Source organism: Lepus europaeus, chromosome 20 (assembly GCF_033115175.1).
Source record: "Lepus europaeus isolate LE1 chromosome 20, mLepTim1.pri, whole genome shotgun sequence".
Classification (NCBI taxonomy): Eukaryota; Metazoa; Chordata; class Mammalia; order Lagomorpha; family Leporidae; genus Lepus; species Lepus europaeus.
This window is the reverse complement of record NC_084846.1, coordinates 408,558-433,206: the sequence shown is the minus strand read 5'-3', so window position 1 is coordinate 433,206 and position 24,649 is coordinate 408,558. Positions and strand designations below refer to the sequence as shown.

General features: G+C 39.1%; 1 protein-coding gene and 1 pseudogene across 1 annotated transcript in view; one reads left to right on the top strand and one right to left on the bottom strand.

The window, feature by feature from the left end:
- Window positions 1–12,027: 12,027 nt before the first annotated feature.
- The window catches only part of LOC133749969 (vomeronasal type-2 receptor 26-like), a 60,348-nt gene continuing 47,726 nt past the window's right edge, over window positions 12,028–24,649 (top strand). The window contains exon 1 of the mRNA XM_062179338.1: window positions 12,028–12,218. Within this exon, the coding sequence (XP_062035322.1) occupies window positions 12,028–12,218 (191 nt within the window). The remainder of the gene's footprint in view (window positions 12,219–24,649) is intronic.
- LOC133750141 (U2 spliceosomal RNA) lies at window positions 23,891–24,017 on the bottom strand (annotated as a pseudogene).

Below are 24,649 nucleotides of genomic sequence, written 5' to 3'. Positions count from 1 at the left end.
TTTTATAGAAATATAAATTATATATATACATATACATGTATATATTTATATATATCTCTATATAGTTGTGGTACAATCTAAAAGCAGTCTTGTTTCCTGGAACTAAAATGTTGGGATATTAACTTGTTTTTGCACTTTAGAATAGCATGAGAAGCTCACTAATTTAGCATTCTGATAAAAGAAACTTTAGAGAAAGTCTGAGAATAGGGAGGTGTTTTTGTTATGAGGTGGTAGGGAAATAAGCCAGTGAGATCCTCCTAAACAATCATCCTATGACAAAATGCTCTCATATGGCTTAATTTTGTCAATGCTGCATTGTCTTTTGAGCTCTTACTGGCCTCCTCCCCCACACAACAGATTTTTTTTCTTTTTTTTTTTAAGTAGAAATTCCCTCCAGTTTTATTAGCCTCTTTATATGTCTTGAATTGCATGAACCTTTTCTGTCAGAAAACTGAATGCTTTTAGAACCAAATGGAAAATTTCTGAAATCCTGGATAATCTATTTTTAAACAAGTAGTTGACTTTCAACTTTTCTGTGGCAACTTCTGGTTTTCTGACAGTTCCCAATGAGAGAAATTCTGAAAGCGCACTGGGATCACTGGGACATTGTCTCTGTGAAGGTTTGCTTGGATGACAAGGATATTGCAGCTTCAGCAGTGTTGAACTGTGTGCTTAAAAATGTGAATTACTGGAAGATGGTGCAATATTGAGGGTGTGTACTGATAGTCTGGGAAAAGATAGTTTGATAAAAGTGGAGTTACTGTAGTCTTAGGAAAAGGCTCGTGAAAAAATTGCAGAGGAAACTCTTCAAGATCTAGTTGAGAAGACATGGTGGACCTACAGGGAGAGCAAGGACGCCCACGGTGTGGAAGCCCAGCCACAGAGTCTGCGCACCGGCACTGGAAGGGGAGGTGAGACAAAAACCTCGGTAACCTGAGTCATTGGCAGGTAAAGGCAGAAAGAGCCTAGAGGGAATGAGACTTGAAGCCCCACAGGGGAAAGTTCACCAGGCTGACTGGAGGAGAGAAAAAAATGAATAAATAAGGGGAACCAGCGCAGACACTACCGTCTCTGTCCACTCACCTTACAAAGCCAAGCAAGACAAAGAGCAGGCGTGATTTTAGACATACATAAAGTGGCGCCAACCATCAGCCAAGCAGAAAAACCTGACTCTGGTGGGGAGAAATAACTGGAGGTAAGAATCTAGTGAAAGTGTGGAGCTAACGAACTGAGACTGAAAATCTAAGGGTGGGCGAGAGAACTCACCGAGTACACAACTTGGTAACCTTGGCAACCCGGTGAGAGACTGCGGAGAAATTTGAGACCACACTGAGGGCTGCATAGACCCTTTGTGTGGTCCTTGGGGTACAGGAGACTAATACCCACAGGGGCCAGATTTCATACATCAACTACCCTCAATTCCACTCAGCTGTGCAGAATTACTTCTCTTCGAGTCAAAAAAAGAGAGAGAGAGAGAGAGTGAGAGAGTGAGCAAGAGAGAGAACAACCTGGGTGAGTCACCTTTGACACACATTTAATCCTGAAGAACCAAACAGAGCTCTCTGGCCACACCCATCACAGCCTCTAAGGATCCATCAAAAGCAGACAGTCCACTTAATCTAGAGTCATAGTATAATGAGAAAAAACAACACAGGGAAGAAACCAAAGAATATCTCCACAATGCCAAACAACAAATGCAGAAACCGTGGTAACAAGAACAAGGAAGACACTATGACGTTCACAAATGAAAAAGACACCCCAATCCAAGATTATGAAGATGATGCGATAGAAGAAATACAAGAAGCAGATCTCAAAAAATTGATAAGAACATTAAGAAGTTCTCAAAAACAAATTCTTGGACTACAGAAATCCTTACTGGACAGGACAGAAAATCTCCTTCGAGAAAAAGAAATATTAAGGAGGAATCAAAATGAAATGAAGTAACTAGTGGAACATGAAACTGTGATAGTGATGAGAAACCATAATGAAATGAAGAATTCAATAGATCAAATGACAAACACATTAGAGAGCCTTAAAAACAGAATGGGTGAAGCAGAAGAAAGAATATTGGACTTAGAAACAGAGAACAGAAAAGTATTCAGTCAAACCAAAGAAAAGAAGAGGAAATCAGAAATCTAGAGTATTGTCGGGAATCTAGAGGATACTAAGAAAAAGCCAAACAATCGGGTTCTAGGAGTTCCTAAAGGCATGGAGATAGAGAAAGGATTAGAAGGCCTTCTGAATGAGATACTTGCAGAGACCTTCCCGGATTTGAAGAAAGACAGAGACATCCTAAAAAAGGAAGCTAAATATAACCCCTAGTATACATGACCAAAAGAGATCCTCACCATGACATTGTAATCAAACTCACCACAGTGAAACATAAAGAAATGATCCTAAAATGTGCAAGAGAGAACTGTCAGATTACTGTCAGAGGATGTCCAACTAGACTCACAGCTGACTTCTCATCAGAAACCCTATAGGCTAGAAGGGAATGGTGAGATATAGCCCAGGTACTAAGAGAGAAAAACTGCCAGCCCAGATTATGATATCCTGCAAAGCTCTCATTTATGAATGAAGGTGAAATAAAGACCTTTCATAGCAAACAGAAATTGAAAGAATTTGTCACCAATTGTCCAGCCCTGCAAAAGATGTTTAAAGATGTGCTACACACAGAAACACAGAAACACAGCCATCAATATGAAAGAAGGTAAAGGAAGAAAACCTACCAGTAAAAGATCATAGGAAGCTGAAAGCATATACTAGAAAATATCTTTGGCAAATGGCAGGGCAAAGTCACTACTTATCAATAGTCACAGTAATGTTAATGGCCTCAACTCTCCAATTCAAAGACACAGACTAGCTGATTGGATTAAGGAACAAAACCCATCTATTTGCGGCCTACAAGAAACACATCTTTCTAACAAAGACGCATGTAGACTGAAAGTGAAAGGTTGGAAAAAGATATTCCATGCCAACAGAAATGAAAAAAAAAGCAGGTGTAGCCATCTTAATATCAGGCAAAATAAACTTTAATGCAAAAACTGTTAAGAGAGACAAGGAGGGGCACTATATAATGATTAAGGGTTCAATTCAACAGGAAGATGTAACTATTATAAATGTATATGCACCTAATTACAGGGCACCAGTTTATTTAAAAGACTTGTTAAGGGACTTAAAGGGAGACTTAGATTCCAATACAATAGTACTGGGGAATTTAATACTCTACTCTCAAAAATAGACAGATAAACCGGACAGAAGGTCAACAAGGAAATAGCACATTTAATTAACACTATTACCCAAATGGATCTAACAGATATCTACAGAACTTTCCATCCTACACATAAAGAATTTACATTCTTCTCAGTAGTGCATGGAACTTTCTCTAGGATTGACCACATTCTAGGCCACAAAGCAAGTCTCAGCAAATTTAAAAGAATTAGAATCATATGTTGCAGCTTCTCAGAACATAGTGGAATGAAGTTGGAAATTAGCAACTCAGGAATCCCTAGAGCACCTGCAAACACATGGAGATTGAACAATATGCTCTTGAATGAACACTGAGTCACAGAAGAAATCAAAAGAGAAATCAAAAACTTTCTGGAAGTAAATGAGGATAACAGCACAGTATACCAAAACCTATGGGATACAACAAAAGCAGTGTTGAGAGGAAAGTTTATAGCAATAGGTGCCTACATCAAGTAATTGGAAAGGCACCAAATAAATGAGCTTTCAATGCATCTCAAGGATCTAGAAAAACTGCAGCAAACCAGACCCAAATCTACTAGGAGAAGAGGAATAATTAAAATCAGAGAAGAAATCAACAGGACTGAATCAAAAAACATTACAAAAAAGCAGCCAAGCGAAGAGCTGGTTTTCTGAAAAAAATGAAAAAAAATTAACACACCATTAGCTCAACTAACTAAAAAAAGAAAAGACCCAAATCAATAAAATCAGAGATGAAAATGGAAATGTAACAACAGACACCACAGAAATGGAGGAACCTGGAACACATCATGCTGAGTGAAATAAGCCAGTCCCTGATGGACAAATATATGTTCTCCCTGATTGGTGACAAGTAACCAAGCATCAAAAAGGATACCTGTTGAAGTGAAATGAACGCTATGAGAAATGGTGACTTGATCATCCCTTGCCCTGACTGGTGATGAATAACTTAATATGTTATCCCTCTTAGTATTTTTTTGTTTGTTCTACTTAATACTATTGGTTGAATTCTGTAATTAATACACAGTTATTCTTAAGTGTTGAAACTTAACTGAAAAGTGATTCCTGCTAAATATAAGAGTGGGAATAAGAGAGGGAAGAGATGTACAATTTGGGACATGCTCAAGCTGACTTGCCCCATGGTACAGTTGGAAGCATACATGGAGATTCCAATTCAATCCCATCAAGATGTCATGCACCAATGCCATATCACTAGTCCAAGTGATCAATTTCTTCTCAGAATTGATCATAATGATAGGACTAAGAGTCAAAGGGATGACAAAAACAAGACTAGTGTATGCAAATACCAACCGATAGAATGAAAAATGGAGAGAACGATCCAACATGGGAAGTGAGACACACAGCAGACTCATAGAACACTTTGTGTTTCTGTGTGGGTGCAAACTGTTGAAACCTTTACTTAATATATACTAAACTGATCTTCTGTATATAAAGAGAATTGAAAATGAGTCTTGATGTGAATGGAAAGGGAGAGGGTGCGGGAGAGGGGAGGGTTGCGGGTGGGAGGGAAGTTATGGGGTGGGGGAGATAGCCATTGTAATCCATAAGCTATAATTAGGAAATTTATATGGATTAAATAAAAGTTAAAAAAAGGAAAATACTAACCAATAGAATAAAAAAGGGAGAGAACCATCCAACGTGGGAAGCGGGATACACAGCAGACTCATAGAATGGCAGATGTCCTAAACAGCACTCTGGCCTCAGAATCAGCCTGTAAGGCATTTGGATCCAGCTGAAAAGCTCATGTGAGTATTTCAGGTATGGAAAGCCAAGACACCCTGTAAAAAATGACCTAAATGAAAGATCTCTGTGAGTGAGATCCCAGTGGAAAGAACAGGTCATCAAAGAAGGAGGTACCTTTCTCTGAAGGGAGGAGAGAACTTCCACTTTGACTATGACCTTGTCTGAATAAGATCGAAGTCAGTGAACTCAAAAGGCTTCTAAAGCCTTGAAAACTCATGACAAGAGCCTAGGGTGATTACTGATGCCATAAACAAGAGTGTCAATTTGTTAAGTCAACAACAGGAGTCACTGTGCACTTACTCCTCATGTAGGATCTCTGTCCTTAATGTGCTGTACATTGTGATTTAATGCTATAACTAGTACTCAAACAGTATTTTTCACTTTGTGTTTCTGTGTGGGTGCAAGCTGTTGAAATCTTTACTTAATATATACTAAACTGATCTTCTGTATATAAAGAGTATTGAAAATGAGTCTTGATGTGAATGGAAGGGGAGAGGCAGTGGGAGAGGGGAGAGTTGCGGGTGGGAGGGAAGTTATGGGGTGGGGGAGAAAGCCATTGCAATCGATAAGCTGTACTTTAGAAATTTATATGCATTAAATAAAAGTTAAAAAAATAAAAATGTGAATTACTGTTCTTGTATACTGTAATTGATTATGTGGGCTGGGGGGTTGCAGAACTTGACAGATTGTGTTGATGCTCTTAGTTGAGGCTTGAAAAGGAACTATTAACACTACATAAATTCATGAATTTCAATGTATTTTTTGTCTTTGCATTGTATAACTTTAATGCGTGAGTTTCAAATTATTTAATTTCCTTAAAAAATAACACCATTTGGAAAAAAACTGGTGTTATTAAGAATGGAAATGCACCATTTTTATTTATTTTAATTGACTTTCCCACTGTCTTTAATTTGAAACTGTTAAGCTGAATAAAAACTTAAGCTACAAATTGATAATTTTGCTGTACAACAAGGAAATTATAAATGTTTACAAATGGCTTAAAGATTTGCACGTGCAGTATGCATTTATTACAAACTTCTAATTGCACAAAACCCATGCCAGCTCAAAGTTTAGGTGTACACATTTACCCAGTTGAGCATTTTTAGAATAACTACTGCACAAATTGACAATAAGTCATTCTCTGTTTTTTTTCCTCTTTCTCCCCTTCTTCCTTACCCTTCCACCCTTCCTCCCCCTCCCCCCCAAAAATAAAACCTCATGAAAAGATTATATGGACTGCAAAAAGCCGTAGGATGAAAGGACTGGGCTGCCTTGATTGACATGGGGAAGGGAGTTAGTAGACTGTGTGCATCACAGCAGCAGAGGCTGTGGCCCAGTGTGTGGTTGTAATGTCCAGCACACAGGGCAGAAGCATTGTGCACAGTGTTTTTTTTTCCTGTCTTGCACTTACAAATAAGGTCTATGTGAATAGTATTCAAAATGTTTGCTGTTTTTCCCTTTTTTAAAAAAATTGCTTTTGTTTAAAATTTGATCCCCTTAACTACTGTAAACATAGCCTATTTTTGTGCTTAAGATACTGGATGGAAAACTCCATTGTGTGTTGCTGGACTGTTTTGAAAATATTTGGTCTAATCCGTACTAATTTGGCTGTAATGGAATTTAAAGCAAACAAAGAAACAAACAAACAAAAAAACCTGTGAAAATGGCCTTAGAACATTATCTTTAGTTACTTGAAGAGTTTCTAGATATTTTTAAAAAACATTTTATGTCAAAAATAATTTTTATTAATTTAGAGAAGACAATGTCTGTAAGAAAACAGACTTTTCTTTTGGATTTTCTTTTGTGGTCATTGTGAGTGATTGCTTTTTCCTTTTCTTAGTTTCACATTCTTCCTTTGTTATAAAACTTAGACTGACATCTAACTTTGACAATCATAGTATGTTTTATTTTTCTGAGGGGGGAATAACTTATAATGCTGTTTAGTTTTGTACTATTGGTGTGTTGGTAAATTCTTAAACTGTGTGCCAAATGCAATAAATTATATGAACTGAGAAAGAAATGCACTTTTCCTAAAAATAAAACACTGCAAGTAGAAATTGTGTAAAAATATTTCATGAATTTAACACAAATTGAAATGACAATCTGTTAACCTCAACCTTCAAACACACGAATCAATGCGAACAAACCAATAGATGATTGCATAAATTTATTTAAACCCATATAATTTATTAACAGGTATGAATTTCTTTTTTTTACAGTCCAGAATTCTTTTTTTAAAATAAAAGTGTAACTATTAAATAAATTCAAGAACATTTAAGTTTTTAAAGAAAAATTTAAGACATCAGATCCGTAGTAACAACTTATATAAATACTATTACTTTCCCAAGTAGACTAGGTAGATACACTAACACATCAATGTTCAAAATAACCAAATGAATCTATTTTTCTAAGCTATTTCCATTTTCTAAGACGACTAAATTGGAAACTTGTCACCAGATGCACTCCCTCCTCAAGAGGGAGTTTGCTCTGCTGCCATTGACACGTTTGTTTAGAATATAAAAAAATACATAAACCTCTCATCCAAGGCCTTTTCTTTTTTCTTTTTTTTTCATTTTCAATTCTCTTTATATACAAAAGGTCAGTTTAGTATATATTAGGTAAAGATTTCAGCAGTTTGCCCCCATATAGCAACACAAAGTGAAAAAAAATACTGTTGGAGTACTAGTTATAGTATTAAATAACAGTGTACAGCACATTAAAGACAGAGATCCTACATAATAATTTTTTAAAAAAATTAATTAATTTTCCATGCCATTTCCAATTTAACACGAGGTTTTTTTTTCATTTCCAATTCTCTTTATATACAGAAGATCGATTCAGTATATAATTAGTAAAGATCTCATCAGTTTGTACCCACACAGAAACACAAAGTGTAAAAATACTGTTTCATTACTAGTTATAGCATCACTACACATTAGACAACACATTAAGGACAGATCCCACATGGGATGTAAGTACACAGTGACTCCTGTTGCTGACTTAACAATTTGACACTCCTGTTCATGGCGTCAGTAATCTCCCTAGGCTCTAGTTATGAGTTGCCAGGGCTATGGAAGCCTTTAGAGTTCGCTGACTTTGATCTTATTCCGATAGGGTCATAGTCAAAGTGGAAGTTCTCTCCTCCCTTCAGAGAAAGGTACCTCCTTCTTTGATGGCCCTGTTCTTTCCACTGGGATCTCACTCACAGAGATCTTTCATTTAGGTCTTCTTCTTTTTTTCTTTTCCATGGTGTCTTGGCTTTCCATGCCTACAATACTCTCATGGGCTCTTCAGCCAGATCCGAATGCCTTAAGGGCTGATTCTGAGGCCAGAGTGTTGTTTAGGACATCTGCCATTCTATGAGTCTGCTGTGTATCCCGCTTCCCGTGTTGGATCCTTCTCTCCCTTTTTGATTCTATCAGTTAGTATTAGCAGACACTTGTCTTGTTTGTGTGATCCCTTTGACTCTTAGACCTATCAGAGCCATCAACTGTGAACTGAAACTGCACTTGGACTAGTGAGATGGCATTGGTACATGCCACCTTGATGGGATTGTATTGGAATCCCCTGGCACATTTCTAACTCCATCATTTGGGGCAAGTCCGATTGAGCATGTCCCAAATTGTACCTCTCCTCCCTCTCTTTTTCCACTCTTAAATTTAACAGGGATCACCTTTCAGTTAAAATTTAAACACCTAAGAATAATTGTATGTTAATTACAGAGTTCAACCACTAGTACTAGAACAACAAAAACAACAACAAATACTGAAAAGGATAAATATTACATTGTACATCTAGAGTCAGGAGAAGAGCTGATCAGGTCATTGTTTCTTATAGTGTCCATTTCATTTAACAGGTTTCCCCTTTGGTGCTCTTGTTACCTTGGTTTCTACGTTTGTTGTTTGGCATGTTGGAGATAATTTATGGTTTTTTTTTTTTGCTGTGGTGTTTTTTTCTCGTTATACTATGCCTCTAAGTGGGCTGTTTGCTTTGATGGATCCTTAGAGGCTGTGATGGGTGTGGCCAGAGAGCTCCGCTTGATTCTTCAGGTTTAAGGCTGTGGAAAAATTGACTCACCCAGATTGTTCTCTCCCTTGCTCCTTGCTGGATCTCTCTCTCTCTCTTTTTTTTTGACTCAGTTGGGAAGTAATTCTGCACAGCTGAGTGGAATTGAGGGTAGTTGAAATCTGGCCTCTGTGAGTATTCATTTGATCTACCCCTGGGACCACACAAAGAGTTTATGCAGCCCTCAATGTGTTCTCAAGTTTCACCAAAGTTCCAAAGTTACTGAGTTTGTGTACTCGTTGGTGGCGCTTTACATATGTAAAATGGCACCTGCTCTTTGTTTTGCTTGGTGAGTGAAGAGAGAGGCCTCTGGCTTTCCCCACCAATGTCTCGGGTTTCTGACGCCTTTGTCTTACCTCCCATTCGTTCCCGCGCTGGCAAGATTCTGCGGCTCGTTTCTCGTGGTTGGGTTTCCACGCGGTGGGCTCCCTGTAGGTCCTCTGTGTCACATCCACTAGATCCGGAAGCGTTTCCTCTGCAGTTTTTTTCTTGAGTCTTTTCCTGAGGCTACAGTAATTCGCTTTTATGAAACTTTATTTTCGCAAACTATCGGCGCATGTTCTCACTATCTGCCATCTTGGCTCCGCCCTAGGTATGAATTTCTTTAACACTCAAATTATGGATGAAATATAGAAATAAGAAAAATTTCCTAGAAAGAGGAGCAATGTTATCCATTGTGAGAAAACAAAACATCCACTCTCTTGGACATGTGACATTTGAGAGCCATTATTAAATCCCAAGGACTCTTATTTTGCTTAACATAAAAAATGCAGAGAATGTTCAACAATAAAATGTGAATTGATAAAATAGAATTCAGAGCAATAGGAAAACAATGAATAAAAATTGAGTGAACATTGTGAATATTCTGACAATTAGACGTTCTAAACCAAATGCTCCTTTTCAAGGCAGATATAATATAATTGAATGAAATTACTTCTATAAGAGTTGATACATTACTGGAAAATTACAGAGAGGTCTTGGGAAAATGGCTTCGGTGAATAGATTAGAGATGCTCCTGAATGCTTGGATAACTGACAAGTTGGATGGTATTCAACTATTATAGAAGGTACTGAAGTAGAGATGCTTGCCTCTTGGGTTTTATCCCTAAGTAGAAGTGAAATCCCATGTTGGGACACATCAAGGCTTTCCTGAAGGACTAGGGAAGGTGAGTGTGATCATGGACACAGTTGGCTTCAGAGGAGTCCAAGGGCCATTCCACAATCTTCTAGAGCCCTTGGAACCTCACCCACACCTCCTCCATGTGCCAGAGCTGAGGCACCACTGTGTGGAAGCCTGAGTCTGACCATTGCTGCCTCAGGGCATGGTTGTGTTGTTGCTCTTAATTCCATAGTCTCTCCCTTCTCCCTGACGCTGCCCCTCTCTTTAGGTGTCTGTGGAAGACCTACAAATATGTGCTGGCCATCTTCTTTGCCATCCATGAGATCAATAAGGACCCCCAGCTACTCCCCAGCCTGACCCTCAGTTTCTAACTCTACAGTTCTGTTACCAGTGATACGCTGGGTAGTACTGTGTACTGGTTGACTGGAAAGCATCATCTCATCCCTAACTACATCTGCCAGATTCAAGACAAGACGGTTGCCATCATTGCTTGAACCATGTCAATATTTTCAGCTGAAACTTGAATGGTACTGGAGCTGTACAAAACCCCACAGGTAAATGGGTTGTGGCTTCTGGTGTGAAATGTTTCCATCTCCCACCAGATCTGTCACATCTGATGCAGGAGTTATGTGGAAGCCAGTTACACATATACTACTCTAAATTGAAACAGATTCTGGGGAATTTGTTAGGCTTTGAGAAAGGGAAGGAGCAGTGGATGCTGAGAGCCTCAGTCCAGATCCATGTCTTGGGCCAATGTATCCATTCCCACCTGTTGGGAATGTTGATTGTTGAGTATTCATAGGAAATACCCACAGCACAGAGATGTCCTAAGATGACTCCATGTAACTTGTGGGTATATAAAGACCTGGGTCTGTATTTTCCATTTGGGATCCTCTGAAGACGATGACAGTCCCAAAGATCATTAATGAATATTTGGGGTTTGGTTATCGTTAGATGAGATTTCACTCTCTCCCTATGCCTGGTCCTGAATTTGTCACATGTAGCAGATTCCTTCAGAGGGTTCCCAGGTCACTTTCCATGTGCAACTCAGAGATTTAAATCTTTTTGCATGTTTGAGAGACTGAGAAACAATTCAGGCAGACAGTGTACACCTATTCACTGGTTTAGTCACCAAATACCCACCATGGTGCTGGTGCAGATTGGCTGTGGTGCAGCCAGCAGCCTAGCATTCAATACAGATCTCCCAAGTAGGTGTCAGGAACCCAATTACATGATCCAATTGAGCTGCTACTCTCGATCTGCATTCACATTTCATAGATTCTTAAAGGAGACCCACCTGAAACAGGTAGCATTGTGCACCCATTACCATCAGGCTCAGACTGGAATAGCATAGGAGGATTCAACCCTCAAGAGATTAGCACAGTAAAGAGTTGTTTGTCTCAGAGGTAACATGTAATCCCAGTTGTAGTGGGGCTGATAACCTCTTGTGACATGCAGTGAGAAGTGGGAAATACCAATGCCCTGCTGATTTTGCAACCAGAAATCATATCTCCTTCTCACCATTGCTTGCCATGAAGATACATGGGTATCTTACTCACTTTAATGCTATGAATGAAGATCTATATTTCTCCTTCTAAAAGCAATAGGCATTGAAGCATCATTTTCTCTGATCACAGATAATAGAACCTGGTTGTGTTATGCTGGACATTGACTTTCAAATATCATTGTGTTTAGATGAACCTGTTGGAGAGCATTTTTTTTTCTTACTTCTCAAGATAGACAACTGGTAACCCACCTACATCAGATCATGATGGTTTTCTTTCCTTTCAAAATCACATATCATCCTGTTGATCCCATGATAAATGAGCAAAACAAGTTTCATCACTCTCTCAGATGGCCAACAGTGACAATTCTGTGGCCTGTGGAATTCACTCATTGCTACCACATTGTGGCTGGATTTGGGTGGCACTCTTTGTATCTAATGATATGAAAGGAGAGCAGTCCCTTCAGTATATTGAAGCTGAGATGGTAAAGAAAGGTGTCTGTTTGGCCTATTCAGAAAAGCTCCCTGACACTAAGTCAAGGTATGCAGAAACTGAAATCTCTTGCCTAGAGTTGATAAGAATTTCATTAGCAAATGTGCATATTCTATATGGTGATGTAAGGCATCTCTATACCATGGAATTCCTAAGCAAATTCTATTTAATGCTGGGGAAGGTGTGGATCATAGATGAAAAGTGGGATATTGTTGTGCTGGAGACTCAACACATGCTGCATTTTTTCCATGGAGGCTTCTCATTTTCACACCACAAGGGATAAATTCCTGTCCTCGAAAATATTATCAAGACAGTTGACCTGGGCCAGTACCGTGGCTCACTTGGTTAATCCTCTGCCTGTGGTGTCGGTATCTCATATGGGCACTGGGTTCTAGTCCTGGTTACTCCTCTTCCAGTCCAGTTCTCAGCTGTGGCCCAGGAAGGCAGTGGAGGATGGCCCAAGTGCTTGGGCCTCTGCACCCACATGGGAGACCAGGAAGAAGCACCTGGCTCCTGGCTTCAGATCGGCGCAGTGCTCTGGCTGTAGCGGCCATTTGGGGGGTGAACCAATGGAAGGAAAACATTTCTCTGTCTCTCTCTCTCACTGTCTAACTCTGCCTATCAAAAATAAAGAAAAAGAAATTAATATCTACCATGTACTAACTTTAAAAGTATCTAATTTCTCCATCAATAACTTGATAAAATTACAATTACAACCAAATTACTTTAGCAGCCATTTGGGGAGTGAACCAACGGGAAGGAAGACCTTTCTCTCTGTCTCTCTCACTGTCTATAATTTTACCTCTCAAATAAAAAAAAAGACAGTGGACCCTTCCTGTTACCCACAAGGTTTCCTCAGTTAATTATGGCTTCATGCTTTTCATTGCTTATCTCCTCGGTCACATTGTGGAAAAATTGGAGTCTGCCCACCAAATGCTTCCTTTGCGTTTTTCGCAGGACACATTGACATGCTGACCATATCTGACTCCAGCTATTTCATCTACAATGCTGTGTATACAGTGGTCCATGCCTTCCATAAAATGCTTTCAGTGCAAATAGAAATGGGATCTCCAGGAGATGCATCTCAACCTAGGATTCTTCCATGGCAGGTAAAAACATCTCATAGAACAGAACATGCATTGCACACCTGATGGACTATTCAGATAATTTTATCTTCAGTTCCACATGACCATGTTTTCATATTGAGATTGGCAATATCAGGCCACACTGGGCATAGATTCATCTGTAATTGCTATCTTTGTGTGGAGTTTTGTTATCCACTATGGAACTTTTTGAAAAACTTTTCTGCTATGGAATATTTTAAAAACAGTATACATCTAAAAATGCATGTAAGTCTTCAGATAAATGAGTTTTGGGTCATCTGATCACATTGATAACCAACGCCCGAATTAAGATCAAATCATTGCTAGTACTCCAAGAGTCCTCAGTACCCTCCACTCATTTTTTTAAAAGATTTATTTATTTGAAAGAGTTACAGAGAGAGGTAGAGACAGTGAGGTCTTCCATCTGCTGGTTCACTCTCCAGATGGCTGCAACTGCTGGAGCTGAACCAATTCAAAGCCAGGAGCCAGGAGCTTCTTCCGGATCTGCCACATGATTGCAGGGGTGCAAAGACTTGGGCCATGTTCTATTGCTTTCCCAGGCCATAGTGAGAGCTGTATTGGAAGAGGAGCAGCCAGGAGTACAACTGGCCTCCATAGGGGATGCTGGTGCTTCAGGCCAGGGCTTTAACCTGCTGTACCACAGCACTGCCCCTCAATTTCTTTTTTAACATGTGAAAGTGCAGTATATTTTTATTAACTTGATATGATTCAGTGAAGCAATATTTTTAACTATATAGCAAATGATCTGAGATCCACACAATTTTTTTCCTCTCTGTATATATTAACTAACACAAGTAAAAGAAATTATGATACTTTTGGTTGGGGAATACAGTTATTTCATTTAGCTTAATGACTTCCAGTTCCAAGTGTGCACATTTCATTCTTTCTCATGGCTTATAATTATATTTCACCATATATCGTGTGTTACCTTCATCCATTCATCAGTTGATGGACATGAAGACTGATTTCACAGTTTAGCTCTTGTGCATTGAGCTGCTATAGATATGGGAATGCAAGTGACTCTTTCATGTGCTGATTTAATTTCCTTTCTATATCTTTGCCTAAGTGTGGGATAGCTGGACAGTATCCTAGAACTAATATTGTTTTTCTGAGGAATCCCTATACCATCTTCCATAATGGTTGTAGCATTTTTCATTCATTCCCACCAAGAGTTTATTGGAGCATTTTTCCCCCATATAGTCTCCAGAACTTGTTATTGGTCGAATTTTGGATGATAGCCATTCTAGCTGGGGTGTGGTGAAACCTCACTCTGGGTTTTTTTTTTTTTTTTTTGTCTTGTGATCCAGAGCATCTTTTCATGTGTTTGTTGGCCATTTGTATTTCATCCTTTGAAAAATGCCTGTTCACATTCCTTACTCCATTTCTTAACTGGATTGTTTGTTTTGTTGTTGTTAAGTTTCTTGAGATCTTTTTTCACCCAAAGAAACCTTATATTTAAGGAATACAAACTTCACACATTTCATTAGTACAACTTTAGGAATGTAGTGATTCTTCCCAACATTTCTGCCCTCCAATCCTTCCTCCTCCTCCCTCTTCCTTTCCTATTCTAGACATTAATACTTTATTGGATGTATATTTTGTAGATATTTTCTCCCATTCTGTAAGCTGTGTGTTCACTTTGATGAGTGTGTCCTTTGCTGAGTAGAAGTTACTTAGTTTGATGTAATCTCATGTGCGTATCTTTTCCTTTATTGCCTGTAGTTCTGGGGTTTTATCCAAGAAGTCTCTGCCTAAGTCAATGTTTTCCAGTGTTTCCCCAATGTTTTCCTCTAGTAATTTGATATTTTCAGGGCTTAGGTTTAGATCTTTGATCAATTATGAATTGATATTTATATAGGCTTTAAGGTAGCAGAATGATTTCAAGTGTCTGTATGTGGAAATCAAAGTTTTCCAATACTACTTGTTGAAGAGACTGTCCTTTCTGAAGGGAGTGAGTTTGGCTCTGTTTAGCATTTTGAATTATAATTTGATAATGAGAGGTCATAGAATAATAATATTTCTTACTGCAGGATGGAATGCTATAAAATACCATAATACAGCTCATTACAAAGAATAGGAAGGAAAAAATTGCCCAAGCATATTCTTTTTTATTGGAATGTATGCAAAGCTAAGACATGTGGATTATAGATATATCTCATAGCAGCTATGTCTGCTATAATGTTGTATATATGTGTATATATGTATGCTATAGCCCATGTCCTTTCTGAGACATTGTTGGGGAAAATAAAATTGGGTCCACATTATATCATAAAATGACTCTGAAAAATGAAGCAATGTCACAAAGAAAGCCTGCCACAACTAGTGAGGACACAACTAGTGACCATTTTGGGTGTGAACCAATGGAAGGAAGACCGTTCTCTCTGTCTCTCTCTCTCTCTCTCTTTGTCTAACTCTGCCTGTAAAAAAAGTGAAGATAGTGTAGTCTCATAGACGAATTAGGAAAAATGGCAGAAGAAACTCTTCTGTAATTAGAGGGACTTGGTGGACCTATGTGGAAGGCACAGGTACCCACAGCTTGGGACCCCAGCTGCTGAGAGGCTGTGCACCAGCAGTGGAAAGAGGTGAAGCAAAACCACAGTAGCTCCAGACACTGGCAGAAAAGTGGCAGGAAGAGCCTAGAGGGAATAAGACTTTAATCCCCATGGGGGAAAGTACACTGGCCTAACTAGAGGAGAGAAAAAAATAAAAGGGACAATATGGACACAATTCTCTCTCTCCCCACACATCTTACAAAGGCAAGTGAGACAACAGAGCAGGTGCCATTTTGGACATATTTAACAGCTGTTCCAGCTCAGGACTGTGCACACCCTCAGCCAAGCAGAAAAACCTGACTCTGGTGGGAAGTAATAACAGGAGACTAAGATATAGTGAATTTGTGGAGTCCATGAACGGGGACTGTGAAAAAAAACTGATGTTGTGTGGGAGAACTCACAGTGTAGCTGAGATATGAGTAGTTTCAGTGGGAGATGCCACAAACTTTGGCGGCCTTGGCTATCCAGTGAGAGACATTGCTTACAAGAGGACTGCACAGATCCTTTGTGTGGTCCTTGGGCCTGAACAGATGCATATTTTACCCACTGGGGCTAGCACTCAGGCACTGATTGCCATTGAGAAGAAGAGCTCATCTGAGCAGAATTACTTCCCTTCTGAATTAAAAAAAAAAAGAGATTTACCATGAGCGTGGTGCACTGTGGCCATTGGGGGGTGAAGCAATAGAGGAAGACCTTTCTCTCTGTGTCTCTCTCTCTCTCTCTCTCTCTCTCAGTGTCCACACTGCCTGTCAAAAAAAAAGAAAGAAAATAAAATCTTGGGGCTGGAGCTGTGACACAGTGGGTTATTGCCCTGACCAGAATCGATGGCATCACATGTGGGCTCTGATTTTAGACATGGTTGCTCCTCTTCTGGTCCAGCTCTCTGCTATTGCCTGGAAAAGCAATAGAAGATGGCCCAACTCCTTGGGCCCCTGCACTCGCGTAGGAGCCCCAGAAGGGGCTCCTGGCTCCTGGCTTCTATCTTCAGATAAGCGCAGCTTCATCCATTGTGGCCAATTGGGGACTGAACCAGCAGATGGAAAACCTCTCTCTCTGCCTCTCCTCTCTCTGTGCAACCCTGACTTCCAAATAAATAAATAAATCTTTTTAAGAGAAAATGAAATCTTAAGGAGGAATCAAAATTATATGAGGAATTTATTAGAACATAAAATGGAGATATTGAAGAGAAGTCAAAATGAAATGAAGAATTCAATAGAACAAATAAAAAACACATTTGAGAGCCTTAAAAACAGAATAGAATCAGTGAGGCAGAAGAGAGAATATTGAACTTAGAAGACAGAGCACAGGAAAGAAGACTGTTAAACCAAAGAAAAGTAGAGGAAAGTAGATATCTAAAAATATTGTTGGGACTCTACAGAATACCATTAAGAAACCCAACATTTGGGTTCTAGGAGTTCCTGAAGGCATGGAGAGAGAGAAATGGTCAGAAGGTCTTTTTAGTGAGACACTAGCAGAAAACTTCCCAGGTTTGGAGAAAGAGCCATCCAAGAACAGGAAGCACATAGAACCCCTAATAAACATGAGCAAAAGAGATCCTCACCATGAAACATTGTAATCAAACTCACCATATTGAAACAAAGAAAAGATTATACAATGTGCAAGAGAGAACCGTCAGATTACTCCCAGAGGATCTCCAATTAGACTCACAGCAGATGTCTCATCAGAAACCCTACAGGCTAGGAGAGAATGGTGATATATAGCCCTAGTACTAAGAGAAAAAAAAACTGATATAACTGAATATTATATCCTGCAGAGCTCTCATTTGTGAATGAAGGTGAAATAAATACCTTTCCTAGCAAACAGAAATTGAAAGAATTCGTTGCCACTCGTCCAGCCCTGCAAAAGATGCTTAAAGATGTGTTACATAGAAGCACAGAAACACAGCAATCAATATGAAAGAAGGTAAAGGAGGAAAATCACAGTAAAAGATCACAGGAAGTTCAAAGCATATATTAGAAATATCTTTGGGCTGGCACCTTGGCTTAATAGGCTAATCTTCCGCCTTGCGGCGCTGGCACACCGGGTTCTAGTCCCGGTTGGGGCGCCGGATTCTATCCCAGTTGCCCCTCTTCCAGGCCAGCTCTCTGCTATGGCCCAGGAAGGCAGTGGGGGATGGCCCCAGTCCTTGGGCCCTGCACCCGCATGGGAGACCAGGAGAAGCACCTGGCTCCTGGCTTCAGATCAGTGAGATGTGCCGGCAACAGCGGCCATTGGAGGGTGAACCAATGGCAAAAAGGAAGACCTTTCTCTCTGTCTCTCTCTCTCACTATCCACTCTGCCTGTCAAAAAATATCTTTGGTAAAATGGAAGAGCAGAGTCACTATTTATCAATAGTCACATTGAACATCAATGGCCTCAACTCTCCAGTTAAAAGACACAGACTGACTGAATGGTTTAAGGAACAAAACCCATCTATTTCCTGCTTACAAGAAACACATCTTTCCAACAAAGATGTATGCAGACTGTAAGTGAAATTTTGCAAAAGATATTCCATGCCAACAGAAACCACAAAAAGAACTGGCATAGCCATCATAATATCAGAAAAATAAACATTAACATAAAAACTGTCAAGAAAGGCACAGGGAGGCACTATATAATGATTCAGAGGTAAGTATTATAAATGCATATGCACCTAATTACAGGGCACTAGGTTATTTAAAATATATGTTAAGGAACTTAAGGGGAAACTTAGACTCCAATACAATAGTATTGGGGGACTCCAATACTCCACTAGCAGCAATAGAAAGATCAACCAGACAGAAGATCAGCAGGGAAAGAGCATATTTAATTGACACTATAGACCAAATTGATCTAACAGATATCTATAGAACTTCTTATCCTACACCAGAATTCACATTCTTCTCAGAATTACATGGAACATATTCTAGGATTGACCACATACTAGACCATAAAGCCAGTCTCAGCAAAGTTCAAAGAATCAAAATCATACCTTGCATCTTCTCAGACCACAATGGAATGAAGCTGGAAATCAGCAACTCAGGAATGCCTAGAGCATATGCAAACACGTGGAGACTGAACAACATGTTCCTAAATGAACAGTGGGTCATACAAGAAATCAAAAGAGAAATCAAAAACTTTCTGGAAGTAAATGAGGATAACAACACAAGATATCAAAACTTATGGGCTGGCACTGTGGCACAGTGGGTTAACACCCTTGCCTGAAGCGTTGGCATCCCATTTGGGTGCTGGTTCTAGTTCTGGCTTCTCCACTTCTGATCTATCTCTGTGCTATGGCCTGGGAAAGCAGTAGAAGATGGCCCAAGTCCTTGGGCTCCTGCATCCATGTGGTAGACCCAGAAGAAGTTCCTAGTTCCTAGCTTCAGAGCAGCACAGCTCCAGCCATTGTGCCAAATGGGGAGTGAACCAACAGATGGAAGATCTCTCTCTCTCTCGATAACTGCCTCTCATCTCTCTGCGTAATTCTGACTTTCAAATAAATAAATAAATCTTTAAATAAAAAAAATATGGGATACAGCAAAATCAGTGTTAAGAGGAAAGTTTATAGCAATAGGTACCTACATCAAAAATTGGAAAGTCACCAAACAAATAGCTATCAATGCATCTCAAGGATCTAAAAAACTTCAGCAAACCCAAAACTAGTAGGAGAAGAGAAATAGTTAAAATCAGAGAAGAAATCAGCAGTTTGAATCCAAATAAATTACAAAAGACCATCAAAAACAAGAGCTTTTTTTCTGAAAAAATAAAAAAAATGACACACCATTGACCCAACTAACCAAAATGGCAAGAGAAGATGCAAATCAATAAAATCAGAGATGAAAAAGTGAATGTAACAACAGACATCACAGAAATAAAAAGAATCATCAGAAATTACTAAAAGGACTTGTATGCCATCAAACAGGGAAATCTGTTAGAAACGGATAGATCCCTGGACACATATGACCTACCTAAATTGAACCATGAAGACATAGAGGGGGGCGGAGCCAAGATGGCAGATAGTGGGAACGTGCGCCGATAATTTGTGAAAATAAAGTTTCATAAAAGTGGAATTACTGTAGCCTCAGGAAAAGACTCAAGAAAAAAACTGCAGAGGAAACGCTTCCGGATCTAGTGGATGTGACACAGAGGACCTACAGGGAGCCCACCGCGTGGAAACCCAACCACGAGAAATGAGCCGCAGAATCTTGCCAGCACGGGAACGAATGGGAGGTAAGACAAAGGCGTCAGAAACCCGAGACATTGGTGGGGAAAGCCAGAGGCCTCTCTCTTCACTCACCAAGCAAAACAAAGAGCAGGTGCCATTTTACATATGTAAAGCGCCACCAACGAGTACACAAACTCAGTAACTTTGGAACTTTGGTGAAACTTGAGAACACATTGAGGGCTGCATAAACTCTTTGTGTGGTCCCAGGGGTAGATCAAATGAATACTCACAGAGGCCAGATTTCAACTACCCTCAATTCGACTCAGCTGTGCAGAATTACTTCCCAACTGAGTCAAAAAAAAAAAGAGAGAGAGAGAGAGAGATCCAGCAAGGATCAAGGGAGAGAACAATCTGGGTGAGTCGCTTTTTGCACAGGCTTAAACCTGAAGAATCAAGCAGGGATCTCTGGCCACACCCATCACAGCCTCTAAGGATTCATCAAAGCAGACAGCCCACTTAGAGGCATAGTATAATGAGAAAAAAACACCACAGCAAAAAAAAAATAAATTATCTCCAACATGCCAAACAACAAACGTCAAAACAGAGGTAACAAGAGCAAGGAAGACATTATGACGCCCCCAAATGAATAAGACACCCCAATGCAAGATTATGAAGATGAAGAGATAGAGGAAATGCAAGAGGCGGATCTCAAAAAATTGATAAGAACATTAAGAAGTTCTCAAAAACAAATTCTTGAACTACAGAAATCCTTAATGGACAAGATAGAAAATCTCTCTCGTGAAAATGAAATATTAAGGAGGAATCAAAATGAAATGAAACAACTAGTAGAACATGAAACTGTGATAGTGACAAAAAACCACAATGAAATGAAGAACTCAATAGATCAAATGACAAACATATTAGAGAGCCTTAAAAACAGAATGGGTGAAGCATAAGAGAGAATGTCGGAATTAGAAGACAGAGAACAGGAAAGGAAACAGTCAAATCAAAGAAAAGAAGAAGAAATTAGAAATCTAAAAAGTATTGTCAGGAATTTACAGGATACTATTAAAAAACCCAACATTTGGGTTCTAGGAGTTCCTGAAGGCATGGAGAGGGAGAAAGGATTAGAAGGCCTTTTTAGTGAGATACTAGCAGAAAATTTCCCAGGTTTGGAGAAGGACAGAGACATCTTAGTACAGGAAGCTCATAGAACCCCTAATAAACATGACCAAAAGAGATCCTCACCACGGCACGTCGTAATCAAACTCACCACAGTGAAACACAAAGAAAAGATCCTAAAATGTGCAAGAGAGAAACGCCAGATTACTCTCAGAGGATCTCCAATTACACTCACAGCAGACTTCTCAGCAGAAACCCTACAAGCTAGGAGAGAATGGCGAGATATAGCCCAGGTACTAAGAGAGAAAAACTGCCAGCCCAGAATATTATATCCTGCAAAGCTCTCATTTGTGAATGAAGGTGAAAGAAAGACCTTTCACAGCAAACAGAAATTGAAAGAATTTGTCGCCACTCGTCCAGCCCTGCAAAAGATGCTTAAAGGTGTGTTACATACAGAAATGCAGAAACACGGTCACCAATATGAAAGAAGGTAAAGGAAGGAAACCTCACAGTAAAAGATCACAGGAGTCTCAAACCATATATTAAAAAATATCTTTGGCAAATGGCAGGGCAAAGTTACTCCTTCTCAATAGTCACATTGAATGTTAATGGCCTGAACTGTCCAGTTAAAAGACACCGATTGGCTGATTGGGTTAAGGAACAAAACCCATCTTTTTGCTGCTTACAAGAAACTCATCTTCCCAACAAGATGCATACAGACTGAAAGTGAAAGGCTGGAAAAATATATACCATGCCAACAGAAATGAAAAAAGAGCGGGCGTAGCCATCTTAATATCAGACAACATTATCTTACCACAAAAACTGTTAGGAGAGACAAGGAGGGGCACTATATAATGATTAAGGGATCCATTCAACAGGAAGATATAGCGATTATCAAAGTATATGCACCTAATTACAGGGCACCAGTTTATTTAAAAGACTTGTTAAGGGACTTAAAGGGAGACTTAGACCCCAATACAATAGTACTGGGGGACTTCAATACTCCACTCTCAGAGATAGACTGATAAACAGGACAGAAGATCAACAAGGAGACAGTAGATTTAAATGACACTATAGCACAAATGGATCTAACAGATATCTACAGAACATTTCATCCTACATCTAAGGACTTTACATTCTTCTCAGCAGTACATGGAACCTTCTCTAGGATTGACCACATACTAGGCCATAAAGCAAGTCTCAGCAAATTCAAAAGAATTAGAATCATACCATGCAGCTTCTCAGACCACAAAGGAATCAAGTTGGAAATTAGCAACTCAGGAATCCCTAGAGCACGTGCAAACACATGGAGATTGAACAACATGCTCCTGAATGAACAATGGGTCATAGAAGAAATTAAAAGAGAAATCAAAAATTTTCTGGAAGTAAATGAGGATAACAGCACAACATACCAAAACCTATGGGATACAACAAAAGCAGTGTTAAGAGGAAAGTTTATATCAATAGGTGCCTACATCTAGAAATTGGAGAGGCACCAAATAGATGAGCTTTCAAGTCATCTCAAGGATCTAGAAAATCTGCAGCAAACCAAACCCAAACCCAGTAGGAGAAGAGAAATAATTAAAATCAAAGAAGAAATCAACAGGATTGAATCCAAAAAAACATTACAAAAAATCAGCCAAACAAGGAGCTGGTTTTTTGAAAAAGTAAACGAAATTGACACGCCAATGCCCAACTAACTAAAAAAAGAAGAGGAAAGACCCAAATCAATAGGATCAGAGATGAAAATGGAAACATAACAACAGACACCACAGAAATAAAAAGAATCATCAGAAATTACTACAAGGACTTGTATGCCAGCAAACAGGGAAATCTATCAGAAATGGATAGATTCCTGGACACATACAACCTACCTAAATTGAGCCAGGAAGACATAGAATACTTAAACAGACCCATAACTGACACAGAAATTGAAACAGTAAGAAAGGCCCTCCTAACAAAGAAAAGCCCAGGGCCAGATGGATTCACTGCTGAGTTCTATCAGACATTTAGATAAGAACTAACTCCAATTCTTCTCAAACTATTCAGAACAATCGAAAAAGAGGGAATCCTCCCAAATTCTTTCTTGAAGCCAGCATCACCTTAATTCCTAAGCCGGAAAAAGATGCAGCATTGAAAGAGAATTACAGACCAATATCCCTGATGAACATGTTCAATGACTTGAACACAGTGTATCAAAGAGATACTTGGATCACCATATTCATAGCAGCGCTGTTCACAGTAGCCAAAATGAAATCAACCGAGGTGTTGGTAATCAGATGAATGGATAAAGAAAATATACATTTGTATATTTTATATACATCTTATATACATATACATTTGTATATTTTGTATATTGTATATTTTGTACAAAAAGGAATGAAATTCTATCATATGCAGCAAAATACACACAACTGGAGGACATCATGTTGAGTGAAATAAGCTGGACCCAGAAAGAAAAATACCATATGTTCTCTTTTATGTGGGAGCTAAAATTCAAAAAACTAAAAGCAAGGAAAAAAGTAAGAAATGTCTGTGTGTATCAGTATTGCTGCATATATATATATATATATATATATATATATATATATATATACATATATATATATATATATATATATATAATTTTGTTTTATACCTGGGTGAAACCAATGGTTAAAAATGTGATGCTACTATAGTTTTAATGATCTGTGATTACTTAAAAATTTACTGTATGTTGGAGTAATGGTCATTTTCCCAATCATTACTTGTTTATGGCCATTGTCTATTCCCACTAAACCAGGGTCTTTTTTTATTTATTAAACTTCTTATTTGGCAAAGTAGTAAGCCTTTTTACTGTAATGTAAATTTAAACTGATAAGAACAGATACTACACTTGATCTTAGCCAAAAGGCCAAGAAGTGATGTGCAAGGTAAATTTAAAATATATTATCTCAAAAACTAAAAACAAGAAAAAGAGAGGGACAGAAGGTAGGAGGGAGGGAGAGGAGAGGGTTAAAAATTAGAGCACAAGAGCCAGCGCTGTGGCATAGAGGATAAAGCTGCCACCTGCCATGCTGGCATCCCTTGTGGGTACTGACTTGAGGTTTGGCTGCTTCGCTTCCAATCCGGCTCTCTGCTATAGGCTAGGAAATCAGTTGAAGATGGTTAAAGTCCCTGGCCTGCTGTACCAGCATGGGAGACTCAGAAGAACCACCTGGCTCCTGGATTTGCATTGGTGCAGCTCTGGCCATTGTGCCCTCTGTGGAGTGAACCAGCAGATGGAACACCTCTCTCTGCCTCTGCTTCTCTGTAACTCTGCCTTTCAAATAAATAAATAAATCTTAAAAGGAAAAAAATAGATGGCACTCCAAATCTCAAGAGAAAGGAAGCAAGTAAATGAACTAAAAGTTTGCAAAGACTTGAATAGATATTTCTCAATATAAGACCTACAAATGATCAATAAGTATGTGGATAAATGCTCTTCACCACCAATCATCAGAGAAATGCAAACTAAAGCTATAAAGAGGTTTCACCTCAAACCTGTTAGAAGGGCTA